Genomic DNA, 16,468 nt, shown 5'->3' on the forward strand with positions numbered 1-16,468 from the left:
ATACTGGTTTCTTCCTCCTTTAATCACATTTCTTCACTTATTCTTGAACTTTTTAGAAATGATTTTTTTTCCTAAAATTAAAATTATAATATTAATCATTTTTTTTAATTAAAATAAATATATATTGTTCCATAGTCCCACTAATTATTAGTAGAAAATATTTTTTTAATTGAAAAATGAGTAAATTGTTTTCTTTTAAATCAGGAAATTTCACGCTTGAAACAACGCAACAGCTTTGTTTTATTATTAAGAAGAAAACAAAGCAATACAGCCTGGTTTTTGTTAAGAGGGGTGAGTTCGCCTTAAAACGACACCGTTTAGGGTAGTCAATAAGTCAATACTGACAGCTAATTTCTGTAATAAATACGTAAAAAATTGGAATATATATATATATATATATTACATAAATAGAAGCAAGAGTCTCGCATTACTAGATCCCATTCGCAACCACATCCGCCCTAGAGGCATAGAAAATCAATACAAACATTTCTCTGTCTCTCTCCCCTTCTCCCTCCGATTCCGTCGCGGCCGACGATCTCCGGTAGGATGGAGAGCCTGTGGCGAGCGGCGACTGGCCAAGATCCGAGTCCGGATGATTACAAAGGCGTTGAATTCTGGACCAGCCCCGAGCGCGCCGGCTGGCTCAACAAGCAGGGCGAATATCTCAAAACCTGGCGTCGCCGATGGTTCGTTCTGAAACAAGGTAAACTCTTCTGGTTTAAGGACTCTATCGTTACTCGTGCCTCCATTCCACGCGGCGTCATCCCTGTCAACACCTGCCTCACCGTCAAAGGCGCCGAGGATATCCTCCATAAGCCCTGCGCCTTCGAGCTCTCCACCACCGGTCATGACACTATGTACTTCATCGCTGAGTCGGAGCGCGAAAAGGAGGAGTGGATCAATTCGATCGGTCGCTCGATAGTTCAGAATTCTCGATCGGTTACCGAATCTGAAGTCGTTGATTACGATAACAGGCGATGATTCCGATGTTGAAGACTTTTCTTCGTCCTTCACTTTCTCTATGTACAGTAACGAGGCGAGATTTAGTCTCGGATGGTTGCGAGATGAATACCTTTTGTCGAATTGGTACTATCGATCTCTGTTTCCTTCTTTCATGTTGTTAAAATTATGGTGATGATGTGAATCAAACTGAATCTCCTCTACTTCGTTTTCTCCTTGGTTCCAAAACTTCTATCAGGCAGACGATCATCCTTCTTGCTCGTTTTTTTTTTCTTGTGTATTTGATCTCCAATTACCGTAGTGTGTTTAAATTCTGGTTTAGCATATACTGATTAATGACGTTTTTTCTCAGATCATATCTTTTTCCCTTACGATTTTTATTTATCAATTTGTTATTTTCTGAATTGTTTCTTCCAAATCAACCTCTATCAGTCTCGAGCAACCTGTAAACCGATTCGATGTTCCTTACAGTTAGGGCATGCTCACATGGAGTTCCAGCCTCCAGGATCAATCGAGAAATCATTTGGCATCCTCAACAGTACACTTTCACGCTTAGGACACTAGGATTTATGAATTACTTCCTAACGTAATAAATTATGCAGCTACAAATCCTAGCAACACGTCAAGACTTCCGTGGGGCAAGCCGTGATGAAGATGATGAATCGCTTTTCACTGGAAACCGATTATTGTAAATATAGAATGTGAAAGATCCAATCAAGAAACCAGATTTGGCCTTGATTTTCGCTCCATTGATCGTGAAAAATGGACAAAATGAATCAACTGCTGGCTAAATACAAGGTATCGAAGCCCTAATCTATCTTTTTCTTTTCGCAAGATAAGAACAAAGCATTATCAATTTTAATTTAGGTTCCATTAACTACGACGATATTCACATCATTTTCATTTTGTTCACTTGAATTTGTTGTAGAAATCAAACTCATATTCATACTTTTTAGTAATGAAAATAGACATTAACGAAACAATTAATGACAATGCATTTTAATTTATATAATCAATGAATTATGTTTCAGCAATTTGAACTGAATTTTAATTACAGTTTCATGGCAGATAGATAGTAACATTCAATCTAAAGATAGATCTCAAGATTATACCAAAAGGATGCGACGCCATCCACATTGCATTTGGAACCCTGAATGGCTATCAATTACTTTGGAAGAATATTCTTACAACTGAAATGAAATTATCCATATATTCTAAAGCCAGTGATATCTATGATCCTATCGCTAAATAGTGCGCATAATCTTTACAAAAGGCTAAGATTCCAACATCCCAAAGAACTTCAATCTCTGATCTAAGCGATTACCAGATCAAAGAGTTATCATAGCCGTTTTGATAGAACAAATAAAGCTTAGTTTCAAGATAGTGAGGTAACAAAAAAGAGTTCCCATTACGATACAAGGAAACCGAACAGCCCGTCGGAAGAAAACCTAAGTGTGTTGAACAAGACAGGACTAACTGTAATGATCCGTTGCAGTCCTCCTTATCTACGACGATCTTCGTTTCTTTCTCTATGAGAATGATCCCGACCATGAGAGGATCGAGAATCCCTCTTCTCATCTGGATTTTCCCGCCTATGTGATTCTGAGCGATGTCTTGTCGATTTATCTCTTTCCCTTCTATCACCATCGTCTTCCCTCGGTTTTTGCTGATACTCTTCGTCACCATGCCTTTTTGACCTGTCTTCTTCCCTCTTGTTGTAGTCTCTTCTCGAATGCGGCGGGAGTTCGTCGTCTTGGTTCCTTCTCGATCTCCTTTCTTCCTTCTTATGGTGATCATCTTCTAACTTCGTCTTATCATCGTCATCACCATGTCTTCTCAATCTCTTATCTTCTTTCTCACTATCATCATGGTTCCTACTAGATCTCTTCTCTTCCCTCCTATAACGATCATCTCCCGACTTCAGTTCACGATTGCTATCAGGATCGTGTCTGCTCAATCTCTTCTCGTCTTTCCTACCATGGTTCTCTCTCGACTTGAGTTCTGATTCTTTACCATCATCCCAGCCTTTCAGTTTACTTTCCTGCCTCGCCCTCCCACTAGTTTCCCTAGGATGTCTTTCTAAGTCATCACTATTTTTCCTTCCTTTTGCACGCAATTCTCGATCACGATCTTTTTTATCATCGAACTTGTCATGTCCCCATTTTGAACTTGCATCTTCTGCCGCCCCCCAGCCCGTGTTCGCAGCTCTCTGAATAATAAAAAACTTGATGCATTAAATTTCTAAAGTGAAGCTAAAACTCTAAGCCAAGCATGGTAAAGAAACTAGTATGTCTAAAGTTCTTTCACTCAGGGATAGCCAGCTAGTAACATTAAAGGTAAACTAAAATCCTGTGAAACTAACATACTTCCTATAACAGCCCAAGCCTACCGCTATTAAATATTGTCCGTTTTAGTCTATTACGTATCGTCGTCAGCCTCACAATTTTAAAACTTGTCTGCTAGAAAGAAGTTTCCACACCCTTATAAGGAATTCTTCGTTCTCCTCTCCAACCGATGTGGGATCTCAAACTTCCCCTGCAAAACTGATTCCATTTCTATACATAGGAACCATCCCTCCTCCCCACTACCCAACTGTCAGGGATTAATTCCTCTTTTACACTTTCTAGAGTAAGTTTACACAATAGGAAGTCTCACACGTACCTGCTCATCGTGAGAGAATTTGCACCCAGCTCCACGGGTACATTCACCCCTTTGAAATGCACGACAAACACCGCGAGCTTCCCTCTTCTTTTGTTCGGTTTCTTCATCTTCTTCTTCCTTCTTTTTATATTTAGTCACATGATCAACCCTAATGATTCGGCCTAGAATCTGTGCACCATTCAAATTATCTGAAAGGGACAAACACCATTAATTAGAAATCTGCATTCATTCCCATATAACGATGAACTACCTAGAGCAAGGAGCTGAAGACAACCTACAGCAAGGATTGTACTTCTCTGATCTTCATATGCAACAAAGGCAAAGCCTTTCGACTTTCCTGTACCCTTGTCTCTGACAAGATTAACATCAACAATCTCTCCATACCTGTTCGTCCAAGTACATTTCAATATTCAGATAAAATAAATAAATAAATAATCCACGGCTAATATGCTGCGTTAAAAATGCATTTACAGGCAGCTAAACATTGAAAGGGCAAGGAAGAAGAAGATGTTTCTTTTATTGATTGGATGGAATGTAATTATACACACACGCACACATATATACCAACTACCAAGATACCAAAGAGCCCTTCTTGTATTATGCTTGCAACCTACCCCACTAATCTTCGAGAGGCTTTACGCACTCCAATGCTAGCTCCAGGAGAAGAGAATGGTTTTGAGCAACTAAGCTTCTAATTGAGACTTAGACCTAGGACCTCGAGAGGTATCTATCGAGGATTATTGAAAGTAGTCCCATGTTGGCTAATTAAGAGGAAGATCATAGGTTTATAAGTAAGGAACACTATCTCCATTGGCATGAGACCTTTTGGAAAAACCAAAAGCAAAGTCATGAGAGCTTATGCTCAAAGTGGACAATATCATACTATTGTGGAGGTTCGTGATTTCTAACATGGTATCAGAGTCATACCCTTAACTTAGCCATGTCAATAGAATCCTCAAGTGTCAAACAAAGAAGTTGTGAGCCTCGAAGGTGTAGTCAAAAGTGATTCAAGTGTCGAACAAATGGTGAAATTTGTTCGAGGGCTCTAAAGAAAGGTGTTGAGCCTCGATTAAGGGGAGACTGTTCAAGGGCTCTACAGGCCTCAAAAGAGACTCTATGTTGTACTTTATCCAAGGGGAGGATTGTTGAAAATTATTGAACGAAGTAGTCCCACATTGGCTAATAAAGAGAGATCATGGGTTTAATAAGTATGAAACCCTATCTCCATTGGTACAAGGCATTTTGGAAAAACCAAAAGCAAATCCATGAGAGCTTATGCTCAAAATGGACAATACCATGCCATTGTGGAGGTTTGCCGTTTCTAATCGTATCTCCAAACATCTTGTCATATGGTTACCCCTTCGAGATCACAAGGAAGATGAATTCTGCAAAGTAGCTAAAAAAAAACTTGTCTGATCCTTCAGAGAGATGGGAGGGGAGGGAGGGAGAAACTTTTTCTCAAGCTGAAGATACAAGGAACAACAAAACCTAATGGACTAGCAAGAACGAGCTCAATTAGTGTATTTGGTCAAACATAAGCTACACAACTTGAAACATCAACTCCCTCTCTAACAAAAATCCTCCAGTTATGCAAAACCTCGGAAATTTCATTTCAGAAGCTACTCGAACTACGAGACCACACCTAAGGGAGAAAATAAATCATTTCATTGTCGAACACGCAGATCCAGCATAGAAGCTCAATGTTCCACTTAGTAAACTACCCAATCAGAACAGAGAGCCACAGAAGAACACAATGAGGAGAAAACAGATAAAATTATGAACTTACTGGGCGAAAACGGCGAGGAGATCACCCTCAGTGAGATCGTAAGGAATGCCTCCAACGAAAACGTAGGCGGAATCTTTGTATTTAGCGTGCCATGAAGCTTCCTCAGAAATCCCAAGCGAGGCCTCCTGAGAATTGATTTTCTGGATGCGTTTGACTAGGGTTAGAGGATTCATAGCTCACTTCCAAACCAAAATCAAAATCAAAATCAAAATCAAGATCCTCTCCAGTTTCCCTTGGGCAGAGAAACGAGCGCCAAGGGTTTTCTTCCCGAAAGGGGATCGAAGTCGAACTAGGGCGAAGCGCGCGCAGGCTATTCTCCGTATCCGCCGGTAAGGAACTTTCTACTTTTTTTTTTTTTCTTCTTCTTCTTCTTCTTCTTATTATTATTATTATTATATTTTTAAAAAAATTAAAGATAATTAAGAAAAATTCAATTTTCAAACATTTTTTTTTAAATAATTAAGAGCATTTTAAAACTTTTTTATTTATAAATATTTAAAACGAAATATAAAATTCAAAGATATTTTTCTATATATTTAATAAATTACTAATATTATAATTTTTTAAATCACCCAAAAATAACCAAAACGATAATTTTTAGTTTTAAATTTTGTGTGTAATAAATTTGCAAATATTAAAAAAATGTCAAATAATTCACACTTTAAATTATTAAAATAATTTTATTGTTTTCCAAAATACATTAATAATAAAACTTTAATATAACACCGAAAATATTATTATTAATACGTATAAAAATTAGAAATTACATCTCTGCTTTCATTTCCTATGGTGTCGTTAACATTATATATATATATATATTTATTTATTTATATTAACCAATTGATGTGTACAGTAAAAGAGTATTTATTTGATCGAGGGTTTCCCGGAAAACGGAGGAGACGAAATCAATCAAGACTGCCTTCCGCCGTAGCGCCGCTGCCTGGTCTGATACGAAACCAGAGCCTCCACGAAATCCTGTTTCCGGAAGTCCGGCCAGAGCGTCTCGGTGAAGAAGAATTCGGTGTACGCCGATTGCCAGAGCAGGAAGTTGCTGATTCGGAGTTCGCCGCTGGTTCTGATGAGGAGATCGGGGTGAGGAACCGCCGTGCATTTCGTTTCCAGTTCCTGTTCGATCAGGCTGTCGTCGATGTCTTCCACTTGGATCTCGTCGTTCTTCACCTTCCGGGCGAGGCTTCTGCAGGCCTGAACGACGTCGTATCTTCCGCTGTAACTCGCCGCCACGATGAGTTGGAGTTTGGTGTTGGATTTCGTTTCTTCCACCGCCGTGTTTATTAGGTTCTGTAGGGATTTGGGAAGCAGCGATAAATCCCCAATCACCGATAACCTAATTCCCTTGCTGTGTTTGATTTAATTAACGCAATTAATTAGTTAGTTAATTAACTAATTAATTTAATTAAAATATTAATAGAATTACCTGGAAGATTTTTCCATCTCAGATTTCAAAACCCTTTCGAATAAAAACATCAAAAACTCGACCTCCCGCTGTTACCCAACAAAAAATACATAATTAATTTATATAATAATAATTAAAAAAATGTTTTAAATTTTATATATTGGTATTTTTTTTTTAAGAAAAAAATTATTTAATGGACTAGAGAAAATAAATTGATATTTTACCTTACAAAATAAATAAAATGCCTCTAGAATTAAAAAAATAAAATTAAAAGTTCTATATTATATTTTTAAAATTTTAATTTTAGGTTTAAATATAACCGTAGATTTTTCATTTTGTGTATGATGTTCCTAAATTATTAAAAAAATTAAATATATTAAATATTTTTATTTAATAAATATAATATAAATATTTTGATTATTTTTAAAATTTAGAGAAATTAAATATGAGCTTTAAAATCCATAAAATAAGCTTAAAATTTAACCAAATTCAAGAAAAATTAATTTTATGTCAATAAATTTATTAAAAAAATTAAAATTTAATAGATAAATTAGATATAAATTTAAATTTTATGCATAACAAAATTATAAAATTTTAAATTTGTATTTTAAAAAATTCAAAAACTCAAAAATAAAATTTGTAATTTTAAAAATTATCCTAAACAAATTTAACTAAATTTATAATTTAATAAATTAAAACGGAAAACGGACCTTAGAGCGAAGCCAGTTATCATAAGAGAAAGCAAAAACGGTGAGTACAGGAATATCCAATTCCAAGCATAGGTCAACCATCTCCCGTAACGACCGTACGCCGGCGTCGTGGCCTTTGGAGTCCGGCAACTTCATCCGCCTTGCCCACCGCACATTTCCGTCCATAATCACCGCCACGTGTCTCGGCAGGAACTCCTTCTGCAGGCCCGCAGGCAACGCGGCTTCCTCGGCAGTCGGCGCGGCCACATCCGCCGCTCTCAGTCGGAGATTGGAGAAGCGGCGGCGGTCGGAGACATAGGGCTTTGGAAAAGCGCAACCGAAAAAGAATTTAGGCGGCGGTAGAAGGTTGTCGATCGGGAGGGGGAAGCGGACGGAAAACATTGCCAGAATTAGAAGAAGAAGAAGAGAGGAATTGTGAGTTCCAAAAACTTGCGCAGGTTCGAATCGGCTATGGGCGCTTAAATCAATTAGGTCCGTGGATAGAGACAATTGAAACGACACCACAAGTGGAGACTGTGATGTCGTTCCGTGAGAATCTCACCAATTTGCTTTGATTTTTCGATTTTATTTATTAGAACACTGATTTATGATCGAAAAAAATAAATAAATAAATAAAATATTCAACAACATCATTGTCTATTATTTATAATAATACAAAAATGTCAATATTTATATAATTTATTCTAAATTGTTTTTAATTATTAATAATTAACATATTGAAAATTAAATTAAATTTTATGTTCTTAAATTTTCAATTAAGCAAGTCTATAAATTTTAATATTTATGGAATAAATCAATAACTCATTAAATAAAAAGTTGAAACCTATTACAGCGTCATAAATTGAATAATTAACTGCTTAATTTAATATATATATATATATATATATATATTTATTTATTTATTTATTTATTTATTTTTCTATTTTTGTTTGTATAATTAGAAGTGGAGTTGGGGTGCGGACATCTGCCATGAGAGGCTTCTGGTTCTTATACCCACATTTGTCATTTTCAGTTCCTCTTTAAATGTTGATCTTATAATTTTGATGTTTTTTTTTATCTTTTTTTGGTATTTTTTCGACGACTTACCTTGTGGTTTGTATGTCGTGTGAGTTTGGCGTCGATGATTAGAGCTTATTTGGACATTTGCACTCACGAAATATCGTATATACCTATGCCGAGTTCAAATTTAGTTGTCTTGAGTGAAGTAAAAATTAGGATCGTGTACTCTGTGTGAAAAATATCTTAACAGTTAACTCTATCTTTATAGACTGGCTGCGATCGAATATCTCAAGGCAAGAACATTGTTTGAGATTCAAATCACTCTACAAGCAAGATTAATCATGTCTAGCTTGAATGATTATTGTTGATCAAATATCTTAATGCAATAACACTTGATTGAGATTCGAATAAGTCCACAAATAAGACTGATCATGTCAAGCTTGAATGATTCTACATGCAACCTATACTACGTAGAATTGCTGCTTAATAGTGTTGGTTGATTTTGAGTCGGACTATCCAATTTTTTATAGTGATTGTGATAGTTGACTTGATTTTTTAGGAGGGGCTAGACTGAATCGTGCCTATGCCCGAGCTTTTAGCCATCTGTCCATGTAGTCAAAAGAACGACTCAACCGAGTCTTTTAATTAACTCTGCAAAGCGTTTAGGAATTTGTAGTAGTCATAATATTGTCGTTAACACTCTCATCTTATCAAATTCAACGAATTTTCCAATAATTACTCTCTACTCACAAGCTGATAGCGAACTGGATAGCGAACTGAAATGTTTTTATTAAGGAATAGAACTTTCTAGGTGAAAAAAAATTAAAATTAAGAAAAAAAAACAGAACTTTCTGGGTGTTTTTTTTTTTTTTTTTTTTTTNATTCGAAAATAATTATAAATTGTTTTTTACATAAAATTCGAATAATAAAAATAAAATTTTATTAAAAAAAAATTATACGACGTGACTTTTTAAAATTAACGAATTTTTATTTTTTTGTTGGAAAAATTATGACCATATTGCCCTTTCACGACTGGAAAATGAATAAATTATTCCATTGGTTCGGATGTTATTTGGTTTCATTTAGATTCAATTATTAAGCTCTCGTAATCAATTAATTATCAACGTGTGAAATTGCATTAATTAAATAAGAAAATTACATTCAATAATTTGAATCAGTCATAATATTTTATTAAATAAATAATAATCAACATTTAAACCACTCAAAATTAATTAAATAAAATTATTTATCTAATAAAATATGGTAAGTAAAATTATCATATAATTGTTGATGGATTAATAAGGAATTTTCTTTTCTTTTTTTATAGAAAATATGGGAGATATTTATTTAAAAAATAAAAATAAACACACGTGTCACTACACTGACACGTGTCATTATAAGCACATGACACGTGTTCGGACAGTAAGAAATTTGCATTACATCACTTTCTTTAAATAATTTCTATTCCACCCATTAAAGAAACTTTAAGTATGGGACATAACATAAAATAATATGTTTTGTAAAGAAAAGATAACAAAAACGGTAAAAAGTTATTATCTTGTAGTAATAATTCGTTTAAGGGTAAAAGTTGATTTTTTTTTTTTTTTTTTTTTTTTTTTTTTTTTTTTTTNTCTCGAAACGACGCCGTATTTTGGAGAGATTCACGCATGGGCAGGGGAAGGCCAAGAGGCCGGTTGAGCGCCACGTATTCTCCCGCCACCATTGAATACCGCAATGGCGCTTATAGCCTCAACCCCGAGACTAGATGTCGAAAAACCCTGAAAATGGCTCCGACGACGAGAAGTTTCTCATTTCCCAGAGTGATAATCGAGAAGGACACCGACTCCGAGCAGAGTTCGTCGGAAGAAGAGGACGATGAAGAACCTCTTCACGACGAAGACGAAGATGAAGGGGAGAATGGTAAAGATTCCGAAAATGATGGCCAAAGGATTGAGGAGGAGTCCAACAAGAAGGGAAAAGCCCCCATTACTATCAGTCTCAAGAAAGTGTGCAAAGTAAGTGTTCGATTCGAGGTTTTTCTGTTCGTTTTTGTCGATCACTGATGAAGGTTTTGATCATTCGTGTTATTGGCGGGGGATTTTAAAAAATAATAACATTATGGTTGATTCTTTAGGTTTGTAAAAGGACTGGTCATGAAGCGGGGTTCAAAGGGGCTACGTACATTGATTGCCCTATGAAACCATGTTTTCTCTGCAAGATGCCTGGTGAGCGCTTAAATTTCCGATTCTTTTACGTTTAGTTTCTTGTTTCACTTCGCCTGCTGGGATTTCCGATTCTGAACCGAATGCAACAATCGGTTGATTTTTGAAATTTGGATGATTTTCGAGAAGTGTGTTCCTCAAACAGGGTTTTAGCGGATTGGATTCGTCAATTATACATTTGAACTGCTAGAATTTTATACATTGTCTGCAAGCCATTGCAACATTAACTTGCGTTAGATGCTATACTGTGGCCAAGCTCGGCGTTAGAATTTTTAATGAGGATGACAAGGAGCTTTATGTGGACAATCGAGAGGGAAATTTTTGGAAGAGAACTATGAAATTTATTTAGTTCTCATCTAAGATGAACTACCTTCTTATATGGGGTTTAACATAATGTTGTACGGTCTTCTGCATTTTCTCATGCTTAATGTTTTATTTACCCATCTTCATGGAATATTCTGACTTGGGGTCTTCTGTTACTCGTGATTTATCAACTAATTGAAGGACATACAACAATGTCATGCCCGCATCGGGTGGCTACTGAGTTTGGTGTCATTCCAACATCCCATAAGAATACTCGTAATGCACTTTTATATGTCTTTGAGCGGCAGTTTAAGCCACATATTCCTCCTGTAAGTCCGTTTCTACTTTTCTTGGTAATATTTATTTTCTTCTTTCATTTTTTGATTCCTGGGAATAGTTTTTTTATCTAAGCTATCAAGCTCTTGGCTGCGAGGTGCCTCTCTCCTTTTTTGCTCATCAAATTGGATTATTGTAGGTCATGCATTTTTAGTATGAGATTAAAAACATTGAATTCTCCTAATTTTTATGCTGTATAAATTACAAAGTTCCTATTGTTATTATTTACTTTTATGAAACATTTAGCTTTTCTATATGCTGGTTAACAGTGGCAGATAGATATATTTGTAAGGAACAATGTGTCAATTAATCGGAGTAATCGGTTAGAATGCCAAAGAACCTTTTCCTATTGGATTGGTAGTAATGGTAATGGAAAAATGATTGTAGTCACTAATTTTTAAACTTCTTTTCATTTCTCGACCCATCAATTTTGTAAGGCGTCCAACTATTATATGGCCAAGTGAAAGTGCCCTTGTGCTGGCATGAAGACTTAACATTATCAGGGGGAAAAAAACCCCAGTCCCCTTTAGATGATCAGGTGTGTAGGACTTTGATAGCCTTCTTATTACTTGTCTGTTGAATGCTATATTTGTATGGTTGTTATACAGCTGTATTCCGAAATCACGGGCTAATTTGTCTGTCAGTTTGATTGGTTTATTGTATCTTGTAGATCAAACCAGCATATGTGATCCCAGATCAAGTGAACTGTGCAGTTATAAGGTACCATAGTAGACGTGTAACGTGCCTGGAGTTCCACCCTACAAACAACCGGCTTCTTTTATCTGGAGACAAGGTGAATTTGATCTATACTGGTTTACCAAATATCCCAGTTTTTGTTCATTTGTTAGCCTTTTCGATAACCTCCAAGTAGAAACCTGATTCTCATTTTTTTTTCCTATCTTTCCATTTTCCTTGTCTTATATATTACCTCAGAAAGGACAAGTTGGAGTTTGGGATTATGATAAAGTGCATGAGAAGGTAGTCTATGGAAATATACATTCTTGTATCGTAAATAACATGAGGTAATAATCTTCTCACGTAGTTTCTGATTTTTATCTCATTTTCTTGCTCATTGGAAATTGCTCTACTGGAGTTAAGTTATATCATGTAAACCGCACTCAATTTTTAATGGAAACATGACTCCCAAATTATTTCAGGTTCAGTCCTACAAATGACGGTATGATATATGCAGCATCTTCTGATGGAACCATTAGTTGCACAGATATGGAGACTGGAATTTCTTCTTCATTAATGAACCTCAACCCTGATGGTTGGCAGGTCTTTATAACCCTTTTTTTCCTTTCCATATTGCCTCGATCAAATTTTCCTTTTAGATCGCTTCTTCCTCCGTAAGGTTAGAAATAAAGGTCTTCTAGAGAAATACCTCGTGGAATTCAGTATTCATATTTTACAAGCCCTCCCCCAAGTGTGACAATACATCATTTTGAATTCCAAACATCTGTATATAAACTCCTGGGGACTGTAACTTCAGTGTTGTCTTCTATAGGGCCCTAATAATTGGAGGATGCTATATGGCATGGATATCAACCCAGAGAAGCACGCTGTGTTTGTCGCTGATAATTTTGGTTTTCTTTACTTGTAAGTGATTTCTTTCCTTTTTCTGTTTGAATGATCAAAGATGCATCTTTCTTCTTTTTCTTTTTAAAACGTAATTGCTTATGAGACATGATGCACTTAGGGTGGATACAAGGTCAAACAACAAATCTGGGCAGGCTGTTTTGATCCATAAGAAGGGTAGCAAAGTTGTTGGACTGCACTCTAATCCTCTTCAACCTGATCTTCTCTTGAGTTGTGGAAATGATCATTTTGTAAGATAATTTGATCGTTTGTATTATTTGTTTAAATCTTTTGTTCTGTTCCACCGTAATTGTGCATGTGTGATGGATAAAGTTCCTTTAACAAGAACATAAATGATAAGCAACAAATGATGCAGTTTTTTTTTTTATCATTTGCTTACAAACGCTACATTTTCATATTTCCATTAAAAATTTATGGATATCAGGCTCAAAGATTTCCAATATTTGATTGCATGTTACTGTCCATCATACTAACCACAAAAAGCTTCTGGATAACAGGCTCGAATATGGGACATTCGCCAATTAGTAGCCGGTTCTTCCTTGCATGATCTAGCACACAGACGGGTGGTAAATTCAGCTTATTTTTCTCCCATTTCTGGTTGCAAAATTCTTACAACGTCTCAGGATAACCGAATTCGTGTATGGGACTCTATATTTGGCAACTTGGATTCACCAAGTCGAGAAATTGTGCACAGTCATGATTTTAACAGACATTTGACTCCTTTTCGAGCAGAATGGGATCCAAAGGTGATACAATCTCGCAACAACTTATTTATATGTTGATATTTGTTCTCTCTCTCTCTCTCTCTCTCTATCCTTCCCCCTTGCTGTCCCTTAGGAAATTTCAATTTGATATGCAATGCAGGACTCGTCTGAATCGCTTGCGGTTGTTGGTCGCTACATAAGTGAAAACTATAATGGAATTGCCTTGCATCCCATCGATTTTATCGACGTCAGCACAGGGCAATTAGTTGCTGAGGTAATGGATCCGAACATAACCACAATTAGTCCAGTGAACAAGCTACATCCACGGGATGACGTTTTGGCGTCTGGGAGTTCAAGGTTTGACATGAATTCATTTCTATATATATACATACACTCTTTTCCCATAATGTTATTATGATAGTTGGCTTTGGAACTCTCCAAATTTTAATAGATTAAGCTATGTCTATAAGAAATCTTCTATACTTCAATCATTCAATTCTCACTTGTTGCCGAGAGATTACTCTTCCCCTACAAGTTTATCCATTGATGCTATTAGCATTTTCGTTGTGCTTGCTCTCTCAGATCCCTTTTCATTTGGAGGCCAAAGGATGACCATGAACCAACAGAGCAGAAGGACGAAAGGAAAATCGTTATTTGCACCGGAACAGAGAAGAAACGCAAGCACAAGTCGAAAAATGATGGAAGTGATGACGATGGTTCCGATGTCGATAAGTTCACCTCAACCTCGAAAGGTAAAAACTTAAAGTCAACTTCATCTGCAACTAAAATGAGTAACACTCATCACAAAATGAAACGTTAATTTAACTAACCCCCCTCCCCATTTCGAGTTCTACAACCTTATTTATCCCCTAAGTTCATAGAATGTTGTAGGTTTAGTTTGAATCACCATAGCCCCTGGTAAGATTAACCCAAAATTAGCTACCATGGCCCCTAAGTTCATAGAAGATTTTAGGTTTAGGTTTATTTTGAATCACCAATGCATATTGCTGGTAATTTACTGCTTGATGTGCTCACTTTTTGGCTGCATTTTGGAGGCTGATACATGCACTCTCATACTTGTATGTATCTTAAAGCCATCCTTTTTTGTGTTGGTAATATAATTTCTAAACTTTGTGTGTGTTCATCTATTTATCTTCTTTTTTTCTTTAAAAAAAATAGTATTAACTTTTAATTTTGAGTAATTTGGGGATCGTATCGTCTTTGAGTTCCCGTCTTTACTTTTATTTATATTTGCAAGTGTTCGGGTCAACTCAACTTATTTCACGGGACAACTCGTCTGACTTTTTTAGATTTGGGTACCAAAAGAATATTCTATGATTAGTAATTGAGTTAGATATAAGTAAATTTGAAGTTCAAATCCTCGAAGCGATATTAAAAATAAGTTTGTGTGTAATTTTGCATCTTCCTTATATTGGAAAAGGGTGACAATACACGAAACCGATCATGAATAGTATGTTTGTAACAACCGGGACACAATATTTCAAACGAAAGCCTTTATTGGTTCTTTATTAACACCGTTTTGAGCACAACAATTATCACTCTCGAACACAACATTACATTCTTAGATAGCTGTTACTCGAGCATTTGCACATCTGTATTCTTTGCCTCGAACCTCCATTCATACAACCCGACCCTTCTATACTTCGAACCAAAAGAAAAGGAAAAAAAAAAAAAAACTATAAATAACCAAAATATACACAAATTCCTACAAATTTTGATTACATGGCTTACCAAAAATAAAAAAGAATATGTGTATATATAAATACCGATTTTAGGAAATAATTTGAATAATATATACATAGATGGAAGGTTTGTTTCAGAGGTTACTTGTTTGACAGATGGGTTCTTGCGTGCATGTGACCACGTACGTCTATTAAATGAAGCTTACATACATCGTTAGTTTCCAATAATACCCCTCGATTTTCTCCCTTTTTTTTATTTTTTCTTTTTCAGGGAAATTATTGTTACGTAACTGAATACGTAATCGCTTAGAAATTTTCGAAATTCATACTTCTTCTACTATTTCCAAATATATACCTGGGAAGGCGGAATAAGGACAGAAACGTAAATGACCATGAAAACTATAATTTATATTTCCAACCTCGAATAAAACCTCTCCTTTAATCGGATTTAATCACGCTTAGATTTTTTGTGGTGTAAATTAAATAGATATGTCATTTTGTTCATAGAAATCATCGATAGTTATAAATACGTTAACATGCAATGCTTCTCATTAAATTCCTCCAAATTAAAGAAAATTTAAAAAATCATTTACTTATTTCTTTTCTTTTTTATGACTTATTATTGGGTATGGTAGCAACCCATCTTCATAAAAAAATTATCTTTTCTTAGAAAAATAAATAAATTATGGCTTATGGGCTATTATTATTATTTATTATCTTTTTAAAATTTTATGGGATTGGCCTAATTAGTCGGTGGATTTCATCATCATAATTGTTTTTTATTCCATAATTTTAAAAGAAAATTAGAAGAAAAAAAAAATTAATTTCACATAATTTTTTAGAGAATTAAAGTGAAATAATAGAATATTTAAAATAATAGTAATTTTTTAATTAATAGTGATTTTAGACATTCAATTACCATATAAATTAAATAGTAGTATGAAAATAATTTACTGACTACTTTTAACCCTTACGCTATACTCTAATGATATTTTTTTTTTTCTGAAAGCAAATCGTCTTAAAATTTTTGACGGTCTAAAAACATAATTTTTGAGCTGTTATAAATGATAC

At 35.3% G+C, this 16,468-nt stretch overlaps 4 protein-coding genes across 4 annotated transcripts; 2 read left to right on the forward strand and 2 right to left on the reverse strand.

Annotated features, from left to right (window-relative positions):
* The first annotated feature begins 419 nt into the window (after positions 1–419).
* LOC111777367 (pleckstrin homology domain-containing protein 1-like) lies at positions 420–1,316 on the forward strand. The gene has a single exon (XM_023656919.1). The coding sequence runs from the start codon at positions 547–549 to the stop codon at positions 979–981; it is 435 nt and encodes a 144-aa protein (XP_023512687.1). The 5' UTR covers positions 420–546; the 3' UTR covers positions 982–1,316.
* A 782-nt stretch (positions 1,317–2,098) lies between these two features.
* LOC111777366 (zinc finger CCCH domain-containing protein 25) lies at positions 2,099–5,756 on the reverse strand. Its single transcript, XM_023656918.1, has 4 exons — positions 5,408–5,756; positions 3,896–4,005; positions 3,622–3,809; positions 2,099–3,169 (listed from the first exon to the last, which is right to left on the reverse strand). Exons 1-4 carry the CDS (start codon positions 5,578–5,580, stop codon positions 2,462–2,464), a joined length of 1,179 nt encoding a protein of 392 aa, XP_023512686.1. The 5' UTR covers positions 5,581–5,756; the 3' UTR covers positions 2,099–2,461.
* Positions 5,757–6,157: 401 nt separating this feature from the next.
* On the reverse strand, positions 6,158–7,987 carry LOC111776977 (dehydrodolichyl diphosphate synthase 2). The gene is made up of 3 exons (XM_023656407.1): positions 7,532–7,987; positions 6,843–6,910; positions 6,158–6,764 (listed from the first exon to the last, which is right to left on the reverse strand). The coding sequence occupies exons 1-3, from the start codon at positions 7,910–7,912 to the stop codon at positions 6,317–6,319; spliced, it is 897 nt and encodes a 298-aa protein (XP_023512175.1). The 5' UTR covers positions 7,913–7,987; the 3' UTR covers positions 6,158–6,316.
* A 2,262-nt stretch (positions 7,988–10,249) lies between these two features.
* On the forward strand, positions 10,250–14,842 carry LOC111776752 (protein DAMAGED DNA-BINDING 2). The gene is made up of 11 exons (XM_023656092.1): positions 10,250–10,545; positions 10,665–10,755; positions 11,257–11,384; positions 12,062–12,184; positions 12,325–12,413; positions 12,549–12,669; positions 12,899–12,990; positions 13,091–13,220; positions 13,488–13,736; positions 13,855–14,051; positions 14,277–14,842. Exons 1-11 carry the CDS (start codon positions 10,315–10,317, stop codon positions 14,512–14,514), a joined length of 1,689 nt encoding a protein of 562 aa, XP_023511860.1. The 5' UTR covers positions 10,250–10,314; the 3' UTR covers positions 14,515–14,842.
* The last annotated feature ends 1,626 nt before the right edge of the window (positions 14,843–16,468 follow it).

Source organism: Cucurbita pepo, chromosome LG16 (assembly GCF_002806865.2).
Source record: "Cucurbita pepo subsp. pepo cultivar mu-cu-16 chromosome LG16, ASM280686v2, whole genome shotgun sequence".
In the NCBI taxonomy this organism is placed as follows: Eukaryota; Viridiplantae; Streptophyta; class Magnoliopsida; order Cucurbitales; family Cucurbitaceae; genus Cucurbita; species Cucurbita pepo.